Here is a 16,332-nt window from a genome sequence, read left to right as displayed (position 1 = left end):
CCTCCAGCCTTCCTTCCGGGTTGTGACTACAACACAACTACCTCTCTGTAGAAATTAATCCTTCAGGATGACGAGTCATTTCCTACTTCTTCACAAAATGTATTTTTATGGCATTGATGAAGACGAAATGAATATCCAATTATTTAAAACAAAAACACAAAAGGAAAACCTAATAATTGAATTTTAAAAATTATGCCAAAGACATAGTTAAGATAAATGTTGCTGTCCAATCTGCTTTTCTATGATTCTCTTGTCCTGTAAATCCAACCAAGTTGTATATGGATAAATAAAATAAGCCACTCCTCACACAAACCCATAAAAACCACATTGTCTTTAGTAGTCAGTTAAAAATTAGTTTCTAACTGAAATTCATCCTCAGACAGTGCAGCACAAACCACACTTTGCTCATCTGGAGGTCCATTGGGTTTCCAAACACAGCAAGGCTGGGCTACAGCAGGTGGGGGGGGGGAAGCACTATAGTTAGTTTTAACCATTAAACGCTTCAGTTTCTTATGGCTGCCTTAACTTCCAGAGATTCTACCAAGGAGCACACTTAGAATGTCAAAGGAAAACTGCAAAGCCTATTGCTGACATTCAAGATCAGCTTTTAGTCATATGACGAAATTGCTCCTCTGAAACTAAACTCACTAGTGAGATGACAGGTTTGTACACTGAGCTTTCCTTCATTTCTCTCTCCTTTATTTTTTTCTCTCTTGCTCTCATTTTATTATTTTAAAATGCTGAGATGTTAGAAAAGAGTTGGATCAAGTCAATGTGTCATGCTAATGTTTAACCTTAAATTTATACATCACAGATAAAAAGGTATTGTACTACAGGTTTCATAGCTAAGTCCCTTGCTTCAGCTTGCCTGGCAGAAACACCCATAGTACTAGGGTCTAAGTGCATTCCTCCTTAACTCATCCTTTGCTACCTTTTTTTTACTCCTTAGAAGTGAACTGGAGAAAAAGTCTTCTGGCTGAACTGTCTTTCAGTTTATTGTTTGTCATTGCTGAGCTACAGATAAGCTTCAACTTTGCTGTCAACAGTTAATCTGGTCAGAGCACCAGACATAGTAAACCAGAATCTTCCATCAGAGAATCGTACAATTGGTGCGATGCCAAACTTTTTAGCTCCAGAAGTCAAAAAATTCATGACTTGGGACTATGTTGTTTTTGCAGCATTATTTTTAGTCTCTGCCAGCATTGGAGTCTTTTTTGCGGTTAAGGAGAGGAAAAAGAAAACTTCAAAGGAATTTTTGGTGGGTGGTAAGCAGATGACATGTGGACCCATAGCTTTTTCTCTTACATCAAGCTTCATGTCAGCAGTAACTGTCCTGGGGACACCCTCTGAAGTTTATCGCTATGGGGCATCCTTTGTGCTCTTCTTTCTTTCGTATACACTTGTCATAATTTTTACTGCTGAACTTTTTCTACCTGTCTTTTATAGATCTGGCATCACAAGCACTTATGAGGTAAGTAAAAATCATAAGATAAAGGCACGACTCTAGCATAACTAAGTATCATGCATATATTTTTTAGAGAAAAATCTTTGACAGCTTTCTGCAGTGTTTTACAGAACAAATATATTGATACATTATTTTTAGAAATCATTTGCATTATTCAAACTAGTTATTTATATTGCATAAATTGAAATCATAATCTAAGGGTTAGAGCTCCTGTTGTGTACGTATAGCACAGACAGGATATGAGTTTACACACCAGCATGAAATTAAGTTACACTTGGAAAATATTAAGGTTATCCAAATGCTTCTGGTCTTTTAAGTATTCCACTCTGGTTTAGAGAAACAGAATTTAAGAACAACATTCAATACTGTCCAATTCAAACTTAGTCTAGATATGGTAATTTTGGTCAAGTTACTATATCTAAATAGCTGAGGTGGAAGGAGGGAAAGAAGGTGGCAGGCCTATTCCAAAAATAAAAAAGAAAGAAGAAAATTAAAAAGTCAGGGCTGGAGAATGAATTCAAGCATTCTCTAGGAAATGAAATTAATGACTTCTGAGCTTTTGAGAGTTTTTGCCTGGCATTTTCCCTGGAACACATTATTTTCTTCATAATACAGTTCAGTAGCAGCCCTTATAACCTGCTTATCCACAGGACAGCTACTGACCATTTGGGATGGCCTCTTACTCACTTCAATCAACTTCTGCACATTTGGTTGCTACTCTCTGTGGGCAGCTTCAACTAAGCAAGAATTGGATGACAAAACGGGATTAGTTCTCAAGGAACTTTCTGGTAACAGAAAGGCTGCTCATGCTTGCTGAGCCCAAACCCAAGGAAGGGCTTTGGTCAAACAGATCTTCCTGGGTATTTGAAATATTTTCAGGTCAGTGAAGAGTAAAATTGACCATTGCTGGAAGAAGTTGCATTTTCTAGTTGGTTTTGATCCAAGATCAGAACATTAATTACTTTTGTCATCTGAAAAACCAAAGGTGTCATTGTAGACAGAGAGACCCTTCAAGCATGCTGGAAAGATGACTGTTGGCTTCATGAATTATTTTAGAAATAGGTCAAGTTACATAAATTAGCTATGTATTTATATGGCAGACCGTGAGGTTTATTATGCAAGAAACAGAAGATCAGCATGAGCAAATTCAAGAAAGAAGATGCTTTGGCAGTACAAAATGTACAGCCTAGAGGCTTGCAAAAGAGAGGAAACTTTTATAGCCTGTGCCTGGTCTCTGCGGAGGAGATCATGGGACTATGGCCCAAGAAGAGCCTCCCTGCATGAAGGCTGCCACAGGGCAGAGAGACTCTACAGAGATCACAGGTGGTGATTCAGCCTTAAAACCCGGGCTTTTGGGTCTAGAGATCCACTCACCTCTGCAGTTCTTTTGAAAGTGGCAACACCTCTCTACATCCTTGAACCTGGAAGTCCATAAGATCCTCCCTCTTGCCTCTCCATATTGGTGATGTGCAGATTTGATTTTAGACTGAGACAGAGCAAGTGGGAAAGTCAGCTTAGCTCATGCACTAGGAAACTCCATGTTGCTGCTTCACCATTTGCTCCAGCTCCACTTCTGTCACTACTGGAGTCCATGCTATTTCTACTCGAGATGAACTCAAGTTTTCTCATTGTATAGTTCGAATATACTTTCATTTTAAGTTTAAATTTCTCTGTAGTTCTTGGGATGTTCCAGTTATTGCTGGTACAAAGCAGGTATTGATTACTGCAACCCAATAAAGAACTTCAAGTACATGGTACAGATGAGAAGATTTCTTAAATGTAATTATTGTTATGTGTAATGACAATCCTGCAGCCCTTGTTACTACTCATAACAGCAGTGCCAGCTGACAGTAAGTTTACTTGCACAGCAAGGTGTTACTTAGGGCTAACAGAAGGGTAACATCCATATCACAGATGCTACATGTGCACTTTACTGAAATTATGCTTTTTCCTAGTATTTGGAGTTAAGATTTAACAAGATTGTCCGTCTTGCTGCAACATTGATCTACATCCTGCAGACGGTAAGAAAACATTAACTCTTTTTTTATATGCTAATTTCACTCAACATTGATTTTCACAGACTAGTCTCCCACGGCACATTTTTTATAATGAGATGTTTTAATGAGTACTCTGTTTTTCTTAGTTTTTCACTTGAACTATGAATGCTAAAAAGAAAGTATGATTACATTTTTAACTGTCTAAATTCCCTAACTTTTCGTATTAAGTATTAAGAATGCCATTTTAGTTGTCTTTAACCCTCGGATGTTGTGTTGTACTCTCACAGCATACTCTTGGTCTCATTAGGTTCACTTGAAGCCTCTCTCTTCCCAAACAAGTGGATTCTGTCTTCCTTGAGAAGCTGGTCAAGCTTTAGTGGGTACATTTATTTACCCATTTATGACACTGAGGTGAACTATCCCATAGTTGAACAGAAAACTGTTGCACAAGGTATCCTGGGCAGATGCCCAGGTAGCTGCGGTCCCGTAATGGTCACTGCTGTGACCCTCTTGAAAAGTTACATTAGTTGTGTATTTAATGAAAAGATGGGATTTGATGGGAGATTAGGAGACATTTCTTTCTGCATTACTTCCATTTTAATAATTCCCAAACCTTTGGCAATAGATCTGAATGCTTATTGACTTTGATGCTTTGTTTCTTCGTCAGTTCTCTTAGATTTTGCATGTAAAGGGTATTGAGTCAGTTACTTTGAAAGGGATTTAATGGAAAAATGAAAATTTAATTTTTAAGACCAATGCAACTTTATTTCTGTATCACTATTTGTGTTTTCTGGAGATACCCTCTTTCTCTTTCATGAGGATATTTTGTCATCTATTTGTCATAGCAATGGAGAAAAAAGTAATACAAAGACAGATAATGGTCCTTCCCTCAGAAAGGAATTAAACACAAGATTTTAATTTTTAAGGGCTCAAAAAGAAAGCCATATACAATACAAGGTGATCTAAAGAAACCCCTAGATCTGGTATTTTGCTCAGAGCCCTACCCTTAGAAGTTTTATCACCGAGCATTCAAATACATCATTTTTAATGAACTTTTTCTCCTTCAGATCCTTTACACAGGAATAGTAGTCTATGCTCCATCACTGGCACTCAACCAAGGTGAGTTCCTATGCTGCACTACACTGTACCAACACCACAAGGATTGCTTGAGTAAATGAAGTAACAAAAATAGATAAAGACAAAAACCCAACCCTCCTCAAAGGTTCTATAAAAAGATTTTTGCCTTCACTTTGTAGCTCTGCATTTCTGACTCCCCAGGTCCCTCTCACACCCAAACATCAGCAGGAGCCTCATGTGCTCTTCTGCTCTCCTTTCCACTCAATACCACCTGAAGAGATTTGAAGCAAACAATTTCCCAACATCCTGACAAAGTTCACAGTACAAGCTGATGATCCAAGACCATACTCTGTACTTTGATTCCCCCTGTCCCTGTCTCTTGTATTCAGGTTTCCATGGGCATAATTCTTCTCCCCGTAGCCAGAGATGAATGCTGTTCTGCTGTCTGTCCCCAGACTTCTTCAATTAATATTTGCAAACTAGGCATAGAGCAACCATCACCATAGATGGGATTTGTAATTTTACTGCCATAGGGCACAAGCAATCATCATGGCCCAAATCCTGATTTTACCAAAACTGACTGGTAAGAGATTGTGAGGCTCTTTTATTGTTTATTATCTGAGATGCATTCATTTTGTTCTATCTCACCACTCACACAGCGCCAAATTTCCTTCCTCTGGCATGCAGCTGAATTCCATGTGAAAGTTCTCATTCATTATTACACCATACTAACTTTGCTAATAAGAGCACCTTTACAAATAGTTTTGCTCTCACAGACTATGACTGGTGGGTGAGATTTCAGTATCAGCCAAACCAAAATTTGTGCACTTAGTGCAAAGAAACTTTACAAAGCAAAATGAACACAGAAATTTGTTTTAATGCAGCACATTTTAGCATTAAATCATTCTTAGATGCAGGTAATGAAATTTACTTAGGTGTTGGGGTTTTTTTGTCTTAGGATTTTTGGGAGTCTCTGAAGAACTTGGTTTCTCAAGAGAAAATTCTGGACTAAGAACAGAAGTGAAGCACTGCTTGTAAAGCACTGTCCCATTAGAATGACATTTGTGCTTTATGCAAGTATTCTCTGTGTAACTTTTGCGTGAAAGTTAGCTAATTTCAATTTGAAAGAAAACAACAATGCAAAACAGTATCCAGAAGTTCTACAAAACTTGAACAATCCAGCAAAGCTCCTAATAGACACAAAATATTAAAATTAGTAATTGCTCCTATCCTTCTAAAGCTACAGCTCTTCTGTTACCTTACAGATGACTTACCTCCATTTTGCTAACAATTTTGTTTTCATTGGTTTTGCAGTCACTGGCTTTGATCTCTGGGGTTCTGTAGCTGCAACAGGAATTGTCTGCACTTTCTATTGCACTCTGGTATGTAACAGGCATAACTGAACAGTTGGAACACAGACTGTTAATTTGACCATCCTTTAAACATGACAGAATATCAGAGAAGGATGGCTCCTGTGGAGAACATAGAGATAAATTTTTTCTACACTCTGTTATAAAGAAATCTATTGGGAGGAAAAAAATAATCCTCTCTAATCCTCTGCTGTATGTCTCAAGGTTTAAACATCTTGAGACAGAGTCCAGATAAGGAGGCAATAAGCTTCCCCTGTCATCTTTTGAGAAGATGTTTCTTACCTTTTACAAATTATAGGCTGAAAAACACTGTCACGAAAATTGTGCTCAAAAGCTAAACAAAGCGCTAAACCCTAGAAAGGACAATCAACAGGTCAGAGAACTTTTCTTTTGAGTGGAAGCAACATGAGACTCCAAATTCCAAAACATATACTGTATAGAGATTTGCAATGAAGCAGCAGAGCCCTGGGGCTCAAGATACAAACTAATTGCCATTCTCATTGCCACTAAATATTTTTTTCAATATATCACTCCCCTCTTTTTGAAAACACTTACTATGTGCTCTAGTGCTGATTTGATCAAATATGATAGTAGCTATGTAAGAAAGCGGAATGGCAAACTTTCCAGTGCTATTTTTCTGTTTTAGGCTAATTGTGGACCACTGGGCTCTGAGAATGTACAGAGTCCTATGGGATGTAGGAACAGGCCAAAACTCCTTAAGCTTTTGTTCCACACCATGATATGTTCTTCAAATGCATATAAAGGAGGCAGAAAAAAAAGCATTTAACTGAAAGTCAAATATTCTCATATGTCCATGGACAAATTATTTAGGCTGTGAAATTTTCTGACCTGCAAAAATACACACTTTGTGGGAGAATGCAGAGCCCTGATTTGCTAGGTGCTATACATACAGCTCATGAACTGTCAAAATAAGGAGTCTTTCTACATTTTTCAGTACTTGAGCAACAGGAAAGAAAATTTGGGGCATACAGTTTCTCTTTGTTTTAGGGAGGATTAAAAGCTGTTGTCTGGACAGATGCATTTCAAATGATTGTTATGGTGGCTGGCTTCATGACGGTTTTGATTCGAGGAACTAGTCTGAATGGTGGATCGACCAAAGTCTGGGAAGATGCCCATGAAGGATCTCGGCTAAACATATTTGAGTAAGAAACAAATGATGCAAACCTTTCCTTTTTGTATATTTAATGTTTAGAAACCCTACCCTTAGTAAGCCAAAAATACTCAGACTGGTTATTAAACAACCTCAGTGACTCAGAGAAGTCCATTCCTCATTTCTTCAGCTATTGGCAATGCATTTGACCTTTAGGAAAGCTTAACTCTTTCAAGAAATCAAAGGTCTGCTGAACTGAAGGGGAGATTTGCCATTTTTCCTCATGTAACTACAAATGCAGCCCAATTATTCCTTCCAATTTCATACACAGAATATTCTGAGCTGGAAGGGACCCACAAAGATCAACAAGTCCAGCTCTTACGTAAATGGCCCATACAGGGATCAAACATGAAACCTTGATGCCATCAGCACTATGTTCTAACCAACTGAGCTATTCTCGGTGGCTAATTGTATACATCTTTCATTTTCTATTCATAAAACTGACATTATGTTTTACTTGCACTCACTACAGCAGCTAGCAATAGTGCATCAGTGCACTGGGATAGAAATCTGATCTTCCTTTGGCTGCTTGGGGCATTTGTTGATTAATCAAGGGAAGTCACTGACAGAATCCAGCAGCAAGGTCAAATGTTATCTGCTGTCTCTACCAAGATGAGGAGAACTGCAAAAATGACATATTTGAGACAGAAAGATGTACTTGTACAAGTTAGATTTGCTGAGTAACGGAATTTTGTTGTACAAAAGATAACACTGCAGCTGAAGCAATTTCATGTAAAGGAATGTTACATCATAATGATGTGTTATTAAAAGTTCAGTGGATTTTTTAAGAGTTTGTTAAAGAACCTTGTTCCTTACAGAAGATGGGGTCCCAGGCAGTATGGCTTGTAGATCTGCTACAATAAGACATAGGTCTTATATCTGAGCATAAGCATCCTTATAACTTTGATTAATCTCAATTAAGTGATCCTCTATGTCTGAATGATATTTGCTTATCCTGACTTGAAAACAATGTGTTCCAATATAAAAGTAAAAACACTTCCAAACTTCAACTCATCAGATGTTATTTGTGCTGGAAAACAGTATTACCAATGCAGAATTTTTGATTCAGATGGTAGGACATGTCAGATAGTTCTGAAAAAAATCACCTACCTCTTGCTGAAAAAAATACGCTTAAATAAAAAAAACTAAATTGCTTCTTTCTTTCTTTCTTTCTTCTAGCTTTGATGTTGATCCTTTGAGACGACATACCTTCTGGACAATAGTTATTGGGGGAACATTTACATGGCTAGGGCTCTATGGAGTCAATCAGTCCACAATACAGAGGTGCATTTCCTGCAAATCGGAAAAACATGCTAAACTGTAAGCTACCTGTCATGAACCTATTCCTGCAATTAATCAAGAATAACACTAAGTTTGTCAGCTATACTAAATAAATATTGGGATCCCATTAGGTGGTAGTAAGCTAATTGTGCTCTGACAGTCTTACTTCCTCTGGCTCGAAATGACTTAAGTATATGCAGGGGAAAAAGAGGTAGCTATTCATCTCTTGCAGATTAGCAATTTATGATCAGGCTGATAACATAATCCTCAGAAGGAGAGTATGGCAAAGATGCCAACATAGAAGTTGTGCTATCTACAGCTTCATTGTAAAAATATATTTATTGGAACTGTGTTTATGTTATACTGGATTAAAAGTTGTTATTGATTTAGTGGGGCACTACAGTACAAGGTATTATCTAAATAAAATTAAATCTTAATAATTTCTTAAAATTCTGCAGCATCAGAATAATCAGAATCAATGAAGAACAAAGTTAATCTTCACAATATAGATATACAGGTCTCCAGCTTACTACCTTTCTCAACTTCAGCAGTAATATATGCATAGCTAGACGTGTTTTACTAAACAATCATATTTTTTTGCATACACCTAGGGCCAATTGCTTGCACATGTGGCTAAAGCATAAAGGTGATAATTTTTTCATTCTTCGAACAGTTAGCTTTTTTGCTCTCTGTAAACATACTAATTTTTCTGAAGTTCATGACTGTCTATATGAATTTATCCTGTAGAAAATTCAGTGTCTGAAAAGCATTTAGAAGTCACACCAGTGAGAACATCACTAGTAACAAGTTGGGTTAACCTTTCTGTCCTGTTAGCACACTCTGAAGTGGCCTTAGCACTAGATCTTGCACAAGGTAGTGTCCAAAAAGATGTGAACTCTATAAAATCTGGCAGCTCTCAGAACCTGCAGGATTGCTGAACCACAGCCACACAATCTTCGTAGCAGATGCTGTCACCCACATCCATTTCATGGAATAGTGAAAAACAACCAAGACTGTTACTTTGCATGGTAACACTGGAAATAATATTCTGTGTGCTTTAAAGGAAGTACAGCATCAACAACTCCCAACAGGCAAAAATCTGTTCTTACAATGGACAGGAATGACAGATCCAGCACTCAGTGCAGCCCATTCTGTGTAGAGGTTACATGACTCTTCCAGCTGTATGGAGTTGCTTGGAAACTTTATTCTTGCCCTATAGCGTAAGGATGGTGTACTTTTCCTTTTTTTAAATCTTGCTTTGAATTATACAGCCAGTTTGAATTATATAACCAGTTTGGATTAAGGGATCTCCCAAAAAAGTTCAGAATAAGTATCTTGTAAGAACTTTTAAATTATTTTCCATTAAATGGTTTCTCTCTTTTGCTCTAGGGCACTTTACCTGAATTTATTGGGACTTTGGACAGTCCTAGTGTGTGCAGTATTTTGTGGATTGGTGATGTACTCTTATTACAAGAGCTGTGATCCTTGGACTGCTGGTTTCATTTCAGCTCCTGATCAGGTACAGATGTCCATTATGATAATTAGGAGCTGCTTTGGGCTCAGATATAGCACATATCAGGACAGTTTAAATTTTGTGCAATGCTCTATGTCATTTCAGCACTCAGGCACGAAGGTGGTTGCCAGATCACGGCTACAATAATATCTATTCTGGCACTCCTGCAGTACTAATTCAATTGAGCATTTTTGACAAAAGACATCCCCTCTGCTCAAAATCTGATACCATGTTATTTGGGACAACACCAGAATTTAGCAACATGCTCATAAACAGCTACTTCTCTTCCATTACCTAGGAAACTCTTCATTAATTTTTTGTGTTGCTCTTGTGCTCCTTCAATCCCAGCTCATGCCATACTTTGTTATGGACATTTTTTCTTCGATGCCAGGAGTCCCAGGACTGTTTGTCGCCTGTGCATTCAGTGGAACACTAAGGTCTGTGAATCTAAATTGACATTTTAGCTGTTTATGATAATTTCTTGAGAACCCAGAATGAAGTCAAAATATGAAACCCTAAGAAAAGCCCAGATGTTTTTCTTAGAACAGTCTAGGAAGTAGCAGTAGTTCCTTATTGAACTATGTTACACCCCTGGAGGTATTTAAAAGACATGTGGATGTGGCACTTAGGGACCTGGTTTAGTGGTGGACTTGACTGTGCTAACGGTTGGACTCTGTGATCTTAGCAGTCTTTCCAACCTAAATTATTCTATGGTTTATGACAAAGTCTAACTCCACATCTCCAGCATCTTTTTATCCCAAATACATTTAGAATAATGTTATCCATATAGTGTAGAAATTACCCTTGAGAGCTTCTCATGGTGAAATTGTCTTTACTTAAGTTAAGAGCCTTAAAATCATAGTCAGGGGTATAAATGTTTTCAACAAGCCTATCTGAACTGTATTCACCAAAGATAGGCTCACTCACCTACCTAAAAGAGTTGGGCTATTCATGGAGGATCAGAGTGGTGACTACATATCCTTCAATTTGTAAGAGAGTGAAGTTTTAATTCTGGAACATGTCTATATTTAAGGTCTTTGCAGATTTGGAAATGGAAGGGTCAGTTAGGATGAGTTTCTATCTTGTTCCATGCCAGCACAAAGCAGAGCCCCCAGCAATTCCAGAAGTAGCAGAAAACTCCCCAGTTAAAGCAGCACATATGAAAAATACTATGAAAAATACAGTTCTTGAAGAGCATTTATGCTGAACAAGAGGAAGAACTTCTTTATAAATACAACTTGATTTCAGATTATATTGCTTCCTATTTACTTACCACTCTTACTTACCCTTTCTACAGCACGGTAGCTGCCAGCATCAATGCTTTAGCAACTGTTACCTTTGAAGACTTGGTCAAGAAATGTTTCCCAAACCTCTCTGAGAAGATGAGTACGTGGATCAGCAAAGGCTTGTGTGGGTACTCTAGATGAGATCCATTTCTTTAGCAGCAAAGGGCACTGCATAGAGAGACTTCCTCAGAAACACTTTTTTGGAAGCCTCCACAGGAATGTAACCCCTTATAAACCCACAAGGTGAACATCAGCCTGATGCTTTGGTAACATTAAGTATCAGCACCATATGGCAGAGAAAAAAATATAAGCTAGCATTAACAGCCATTGCTCAAAATCCTTGGAAGAGTTTGGTCTATTGAAAATATTGGAAAACAGAAAGAATATTGATGTAGTTATTACCACATTACTCTATAGTAGTACTTCTTGTTCTTTTAGAGTAATAACGTAAGTAATTTCTATTCCAACTCAGAGTATTGCATAAGCAGTTATTTAGCTTTTCAGAGAAAAAGTATACAAAAAAAAGTAAAAAACCCCACAAAATATTATCAACATATCAAGCATCCAACATTACTTTAATTTTTACGATTTTTTTTACAACTATTGCAGTAAGATCATAACCCTTTTATGAATACCATATTAATACCATGACAATTCTATTAATGTTCATAAATATCATGAAAGAGCCAAAACCATATATTTTTTATCTCTGTAACTGCTTCTAGTCTTCTCCATTCTTGTTTTTCCACTTACTATTAGCTTTTTCACTCTGGACCTAGAAAGATAATTTTTACTTCCGAAAACAAGGTGTGCTAGCACATAAGTTTTGGTTGGCTTTACTCAAGACTGCTGCATACAGAGTTCCACCTACCACAAAGTTAAAACTGGTTTCAAAGGAAAAAAGCCATGCTGTTTATAATTTCTCAACTCATTTATTAGGTTACTTTAAAAGTGATATTTAAAGGCAACAGAAACATTTCTACATGAGGCATAACTTCTAAATTAATTTCATTGCTATTGTTCTACTTTGTAAGAAAAATCAATCAACCAAAAACGCAACGAGACTTCACACAAGACACTGCTGGGTGTGTAATGGCCCACTCTAAACATCCAAAAAGAAATGGAATTTCCTCCATACTGCCTGGTCATCTCAGACACTACTGAGCTAGAAACCATCCTCACTATTAACCAGCACTGAGAACCTCACTACCTTATCTTTCCCAGGTATATTATATGGTGTGCTGTGCACTTCGATGGCTGCAGCAGCATCGCTGCTGGGAGGAGTTGTTCAGGTATTTCTTGCTTCAGAAATGCAATTAATAGAACAGGAATTAACAGAAATGCAATGAACTGAACAAATAATGCTGCCAGCTCTGATGGCTGCTAGATCATCTAAACCCTTTCTATGGACATTTTGCTGAGAGGAATATGTAGGGGGAAAAAATCATAAATCCCCTAACTCCTTCACTATTGACTCACTGCTAGGAAACAATACTGAGCATGATTCTCTCTTTAACTGTGCCATGAAATCACTACTTATCCCTTCTCCCTCACTATTTTCCCACTGAAAATTACAGACCAAAATCAGAACTGGGCATGCTCCCCCTCAGCAGCTCCCTGAACTCCTTCTTCTTCTCTACACCCACAGGCTTCCCTCTCCATCCATGGGATGTGTGGGGGGCCCATGCTGGGATTATTTACTCTGGGAATTGTGTTTCCCTGTGCTAACTGGAAGGTAAGGAAAAAAATCCTGATCTAAAAGAAAATCTCTTGGCATTTTTTGGTTAAAACTCGATTTTGAAAATTGTTTGGGTCTTTGATCTGCTTTTCAGTTTTAGTGCCTGAGGATCTAAGATCTATTTATACGTGCCTTTTCCCTGTCTAAATGTATCCTGTTGAATTTAAGTCTACCCAACTGTGGAATAATTGGTGATTAGATTCACATGAGGGTTTTCTTAAAAATTATTTTTGTTTCTGAGTTTCATTAAGAAGAAAAAATTATTCAATACTTGCACCAATCTTGGGAGGCACAGAGTGATTTCAATAGCTTTGCCTTCACACTTTCACTCAAAACACAACATGAGCTCATTCCATATTGCCCCATGAGGATTCCCATCAAGGTTAGCAGAAGTAAAACTAAAATCTGTATCATGGCTTTGAGCACACTTCTGCTTCAACTTTTATAAATAGAGGGCACTAAAACACCATGTTTTATACCTTAATTGAGAGAGAACAGAATTTATTTACACCATAACCCATCATTACCTACTCCTGCCTAACTCGCAGAAAAGCACTTTCCACGTATCATCTTTAACAGTACCTTTCTATACTTGCTAAGGGTGCTCTCGGAGGCCTCTTAGCTGGGATCAGCTTGGCTTTTTGGGCTGGTACCGGCTCTTTCATTTACCCTGCACCACCAACAAAGTCCATCCCTCTGCAACTGTCCACCCTCAACTGCACATTGGCTAACACCACTGAGGCACTGATAACGGCAGCTCCCACGGTGGCTCCAGAGAGGTATTTTTCCTATTACCACTTAAGCCTATATTTTGCCAAGTGTGCCATCCCCACCTGCAGCTGGGGTGCAGGCAGTAACCACAGAGCAGGCTGGGAGTGCAGACTGATGCCAGATGACACATCAACTGCAGCATGAGCTGCATTTTGCTGGCACAGTCAGGCAACAACCTAAACACAGCTGTTGCTCATCACTAGCTGCTTTTGTCACCTCTTCACAGGCCTTTGCTGGCAGACACCTGGTACTCCCTGTCCTACCTGTACTTCAGTGCCATCGGCTGCTTGGGCTGTGCCATCACAGGGTTGTTGATAAGCCTTATAACAGGTTGGTGTTCTAAACATACATAGACATATATATATATATATACACACATATATTAAAAAAATGCTTTTAAAAAGTCCAGCAGGTGACTTAAGACAGACTAAGAAGAGGGCAGTGGGCTCTGATCCTGCTCCCCTACCTCACATATTCTGAGGCTCCCAAGGCTCATACCTAGCTATCCATAGACTCATGTGTTATTATTTTCTTTTTCCAGGAACTAGTAAAGGAGAAGACATCCCACCAGTGTTAATTAAGCCAGTCTGCAACCTGTTCTGCTTTTGGTCCAAAAGACTCAAAATTTTCCTCTGGTGTGGTGTGCAGCACGATAGCCTGGAGGTAAGTACCTGAACCCATTAGCTTGGCCCTGCTGTGGCCCAGGAACAGTGGGAACACATGCATGTACTTTCATGAGGGCACGTGCTGAGCAGAGAACGAACCAGCCTTCAGCAGTTGCTTTTGGACTTATGCAAGGTATGCTGCATAAGCACCACACACTGGAAATGAGATCAGCCAAACCCTGGTGAGTAATAAGTTAACTGTTTTTCCTGTTTTCATCAAATACGGGGACTCAGACTCTCCAAACAGCCCTCAGGAAAGCCAGAGGCTCATGAAACAGGGTCTGATCTCCATCTATCTGCCTCCCTGCTTCAGCAGCCAAGTGGAGGCAAAACTGCACTTTACACCTTAGAGAGTTCACCAAGCTATCACCTTCCACCAAGCTCAGAGAAAAAGACTTTAGAACTCATATGTTCACAAAGCTCTCTTGCTGCTGCCATCCCCACCATCAGAGCCTCTGTGGCTTCTGCCCTTCAGAGCAGCACCAGGGAGTAACAATCAGGCTGTGCTGCACTCACCAGCACCTGAGCTGCTCCTTTCCACCCGCCCCCCCCCCCCCCCCCCCACAGCAACAGGGCCAGCTATTCTCCAGGTGTCTAAGGGTTTGTAGCTCATTAAAAAGGCATACAGAATGAATACCTTTCTTCTTGCACTGTTTTAACAATTTTCCTTTAATCAAAGGAAAAAGGTAGTGAATACATGCTTCATATTTTCTTTCTTTTTTTCAGATGGACTTTGAGAAAAAACTGCCTAAAGTTGCTGGAAATAAAACCAGAACAGATAACAACTTCGAGAATAATACCAACAAAGAAAATAATCACCAGATCCCTGGTTACAATCCTGAGGAAAATTCATATACAAATATGAGCAGAGAATCTCGCCTATAGAAGCTGAGGGACAAGGGATATTTAATCAAACTTTAGTTCTTCAGCTTCAAAAATAAAGAACTTTTTTTACTGCATTTATCAGCTTGCAGGTGACCAAGAGGGAACAATTGCTCACTATAGTAATAAAGACCAGATTTTTATTTATTAATTTCTTGGCAGACCTGGGAAATGATCGGACAACGAGGTTTTGGAAGCACTGCTATTTTGGAAGAAATGTTTCATGAATTTTGTTGTGGAAGCTCCCACTCAGATGCAGCTGCAATACATCTGCATCACATGCTCTGTTCAGTAACTCATCATTGAAGGGAAATGTTCAAAGGTGAACTTGAGATAAATTAAGACTTCAGAGAAGTTTGTGAGATATCTCACAAAGATGAGACAGTGAGCTGCCCTCTGATGGAGGGAGAGAAGAGAGGTCAGGTTGAGCCCATACCCAGGTATCTGAAAAAGTCTCCTCACAGGAACCTTGAATAGACCAGACAGGACTTTCAGTCACCAAGATAACTGTGTTTGCTTCCTCTGTGGAATTCAAGTTTTCTTTATAACTTCTCATTGTAAAAGCTATAGGAGAGAGTAACAAATTTACTTTACTTTGAATTCAGGGTAGTTCTTTATCTGTGTTAGTTTTCAGCTCAAAAAGATCCACTTTTATGCAACAAAGAAAATAAACCAACATTTAATGATGATTATGCCTCCTAATTGATAACTCATGCTGAATTTTGAAAAAAAGACACATTATTAGGCAAAATAATCTGTCTGGTACAATGTCTTGGAAGCAGAGACCACTCAGTGCTCTCTTTCGTTTCTTCTAAAATGTGCTGGTTGTAAATCAAAGTCAACAGATCACCTCTCACCTTGATAAACTTCTGGATATAGTTTTTCGATAAATATATTTGTTTTTAAACAAAATGCACAATTGAATGAAACAAAAGGAATAAAAACATCAAAGATGACTCATGGACCCAGCTGATACATTCATCTTGTATTTCTTTGAAGAGCCCAGCTGTTGCTTTTGCTTTATCAGTGACCATCTTTATGACGTAGATGTATGTCAGCCTGGTCCTTGAACTTATTTCCCCTGTGTGTGTTCATGTCCTATCCCTGGAAGTGGTC

General features: G+C 38.6%; 1 protein-coding gene across 1 annotated transcript; it reads left to right on the top strand.

Moving 5' to 3' along the window:
- Positions 1–862: 862 nt before the first annotated feature.
- SLC5A12 (solute carrier family 5 member 12) lies at positions 863–15,905 on the top strand. Its single transcript, XM_069016486.1, has 15 exons — positions 863–1,471; positions 3,421–3,486; positions 4,530–4,581; positions 5,854–5,921; positions 6,918–7,072; positions 8,260–8,400; positions 9,751–9,880; positions 10,223–10,311; positions 11,172–11,284; positions 12,385–12,452; positions 12,809–12,895; positions 13,499–13,677; positions 13,896–13,999; positions 14,211–14,332; positions 15,061–15,905. The coding sequence occupies exons 1-15, from the start codon at positions 1,115–1,117 to the stop codon at positions 15,217–15,219; spliced, it is 1,890 nt and encodes a 629-aa protein (XP_068872587.1). The 5' UTR covers positions 863–1,114; the 3' UTR covers positions 15,220–15,905.
- The last annotated feature ends 427 nt before the right edge of the window (positions 15,906–16,332 follow it).

The sequence above is a fragment of the Aphelocoma coerulescens genome, chromosome 5 (genome assembly GCF_041296385.1).
Source record: "Aphelocoma coerulescens isolate FSJ_1873_10779 chromosome 5, UR_Acoe_1.0, whole genome shotgun sequence".
Taxonomy (NCBI): domain Eukaryota; kingdom Metazoa; phylum Chordata; class Aves; order Passeriformes; family Corvidae; genus Aphelocoma; species Aphelocoma coerulescens.
Note: the sequence above shows the minus strand (reverse complement) of the source record. Positions and strands in the feature narration are given on the sequence as shown.

Bases quoted from the DNA above. Each gene is read 5' to 3' on its own strand.
- SLC5A12 (XM_069016486.1), top strand. From the start codon at position 1,115: ATGCCAAACTTTTTAGCTCCAGAAGTCAAAAAATTCATGACTTGGGAC. The intron at 1,472-3,420 runs GTAAGTAAAAAT...GCTTTTTCCTAG, and splicing joins GCATCACAAGCACTTATGAG to TATTTGGAGTTAAGATTTAA. The intron at 7,073-8,259 runs GTAAGAAACAAA...TCTTTCTTCTAG, and splicing joins TCTCGGCTAAACATATTTGA to CTTTGATGTTGATCCTTTGA.